This window comes from Eimeria necatrix, genomic scaffold, assembly GCF_000499385.1.
Source record: "Eimeria necatrix Houghton genomic scaffold, Enh_scaff1404, whole genome shotgun sequence".
In the NCBI taxonomy this organism is placed as follows: Eukaryota; Apicomplexa; class Conoidasida; order Eucoccidiorida; family Eimeriidae; genus Eimeria; species Eimeria necatrix.
Genome location: NW_013652142.1, coordinates 1 through 1,245, shown reverse-complemented (window position 1 = coordinate 1,245; position 1,245 = coordinate 1). Strand labels below are relative to the sequence as shown.

Genomic DNA, 1,245 nt, shown 5'->3' with positions numbered 1-1,245 from the left:
ATTAAATTAATTAATTTAATTAATTAAATTAAGTAATTAAATTAATTAAATTAATTAATTTAATTAATTAATTTAAATTAATTAATTAATTAATTAATTAATTAATTAATTAATTAATTAATTAATTATTTGATTTATTATTTGAATTCAGAAATGAACTTTTCGCGTTTTGTTTTTTTCTGCTGGTGAGCCACGACGGGAAGACCGCCAGCTGGTCCGCCGTCGAGGCCATGCTCGAGTGCCGGGTGAGTTCCCACCTAGCTAGCTAGCTAGCTAGCTAGTTAGTTGGTTAGTTAGTTAGCTAGCTAGCTAGCTAGCTAGCTAGCTAGCTAGCTAGCTAGCTAGCTAGCTAGTTTGTTAGTTAGCTAGCTAGCTGGCTGCGTAGCTAGCTAGCTAACTAGCTATTTAGTTAGCAAGTTAGTTAGTTGGCTAGATAGCTAGCTAGCTGGCTGCGTAGCTAGCTAGCTAACTAGCTAGCCAGCTAGCTAGCTAGCTACATGTGCACAGCTGTGTAGCTAGCCAGCTAGCTAGACTGCTGCAGCGACGTAGCAGGCTAGCCAGCTGTTAGCCCGTTCAGCTAGCTAGCTAGCTAGCCAGCTAGCTAGCCGCACAGCTAGCCAGCCAGCTAGCTAGCCAGCCAGCTAGCTAGCTAGCTAGCTAGCTAGCTAGCTAGCCATATTGTGGGGTTTGCTGCGCAGGTCTTTCTGCTGGCCTGGCGGGCGCTGCGGCTGGCTTTGGTGGCTTTTCACTTTTTGAAAATAATTTCCGACGAACTTTCCGCCTTTGGAGTTTCGCCTTCGCTGCGCGAATTCCAAATCAAGGGACTTTCCAGCAGCAGCAGCAGCAGCAGCAGCAGCAGCAGCAGCAGCAGCAGCAGCAGCAGCAGCGACGGCAGCAGCAGCAGCAGCAGCAGCAGCGATGGCAGCAGCAGCAGCAGCAGCAGCAGCAGCAGCAGCAGCAACAACGGCAGCAGCAGCAGCAGCAACAACAACGGCAGCAGCAGCGACAGCAGCAGCAGCAGCAGCAGCAGCAGCAGCAGCAGCAGCAGCTTCAGCGAGGCGGAGCTGCGGGAGCTGCTGCGGGGCGAAGTGGCAGCAGCAAAGCAGCAAAAGAAAGCCGAAGAACTTTCGCTTTCGCCGCGGCTGTCTTCGCTGCTGCTGCTCTTCGTGGCCCACGCGCTGCAGCTGTGCGCAGCACACGACGCAGCAAAGAGGCGCAGCAGCAGCAGCAGCAGCAGCAGCAGCA

At 50.6% G+C, this 1,245-nt stretch overlaps 1 protein-coding gene across 1 annotated transcript; it reads left to right on the top strand.

Moving 5' to 3' along the window:
- Positions 1-230: 230 nt before the first annotated feature.
- Positions 231-1,245, top strand: ENH_00013140 (hypothetical protein; the record flags this gene model as incomplete). The annotated part of the gene is made up of 2 exons (XM_013579040.1): positions 231-245; positions 699-1,245. Coding segments are annotated over 2 exons (562 nt in total), but the record flags the coding sequence as incomplete, so codon positions are not given.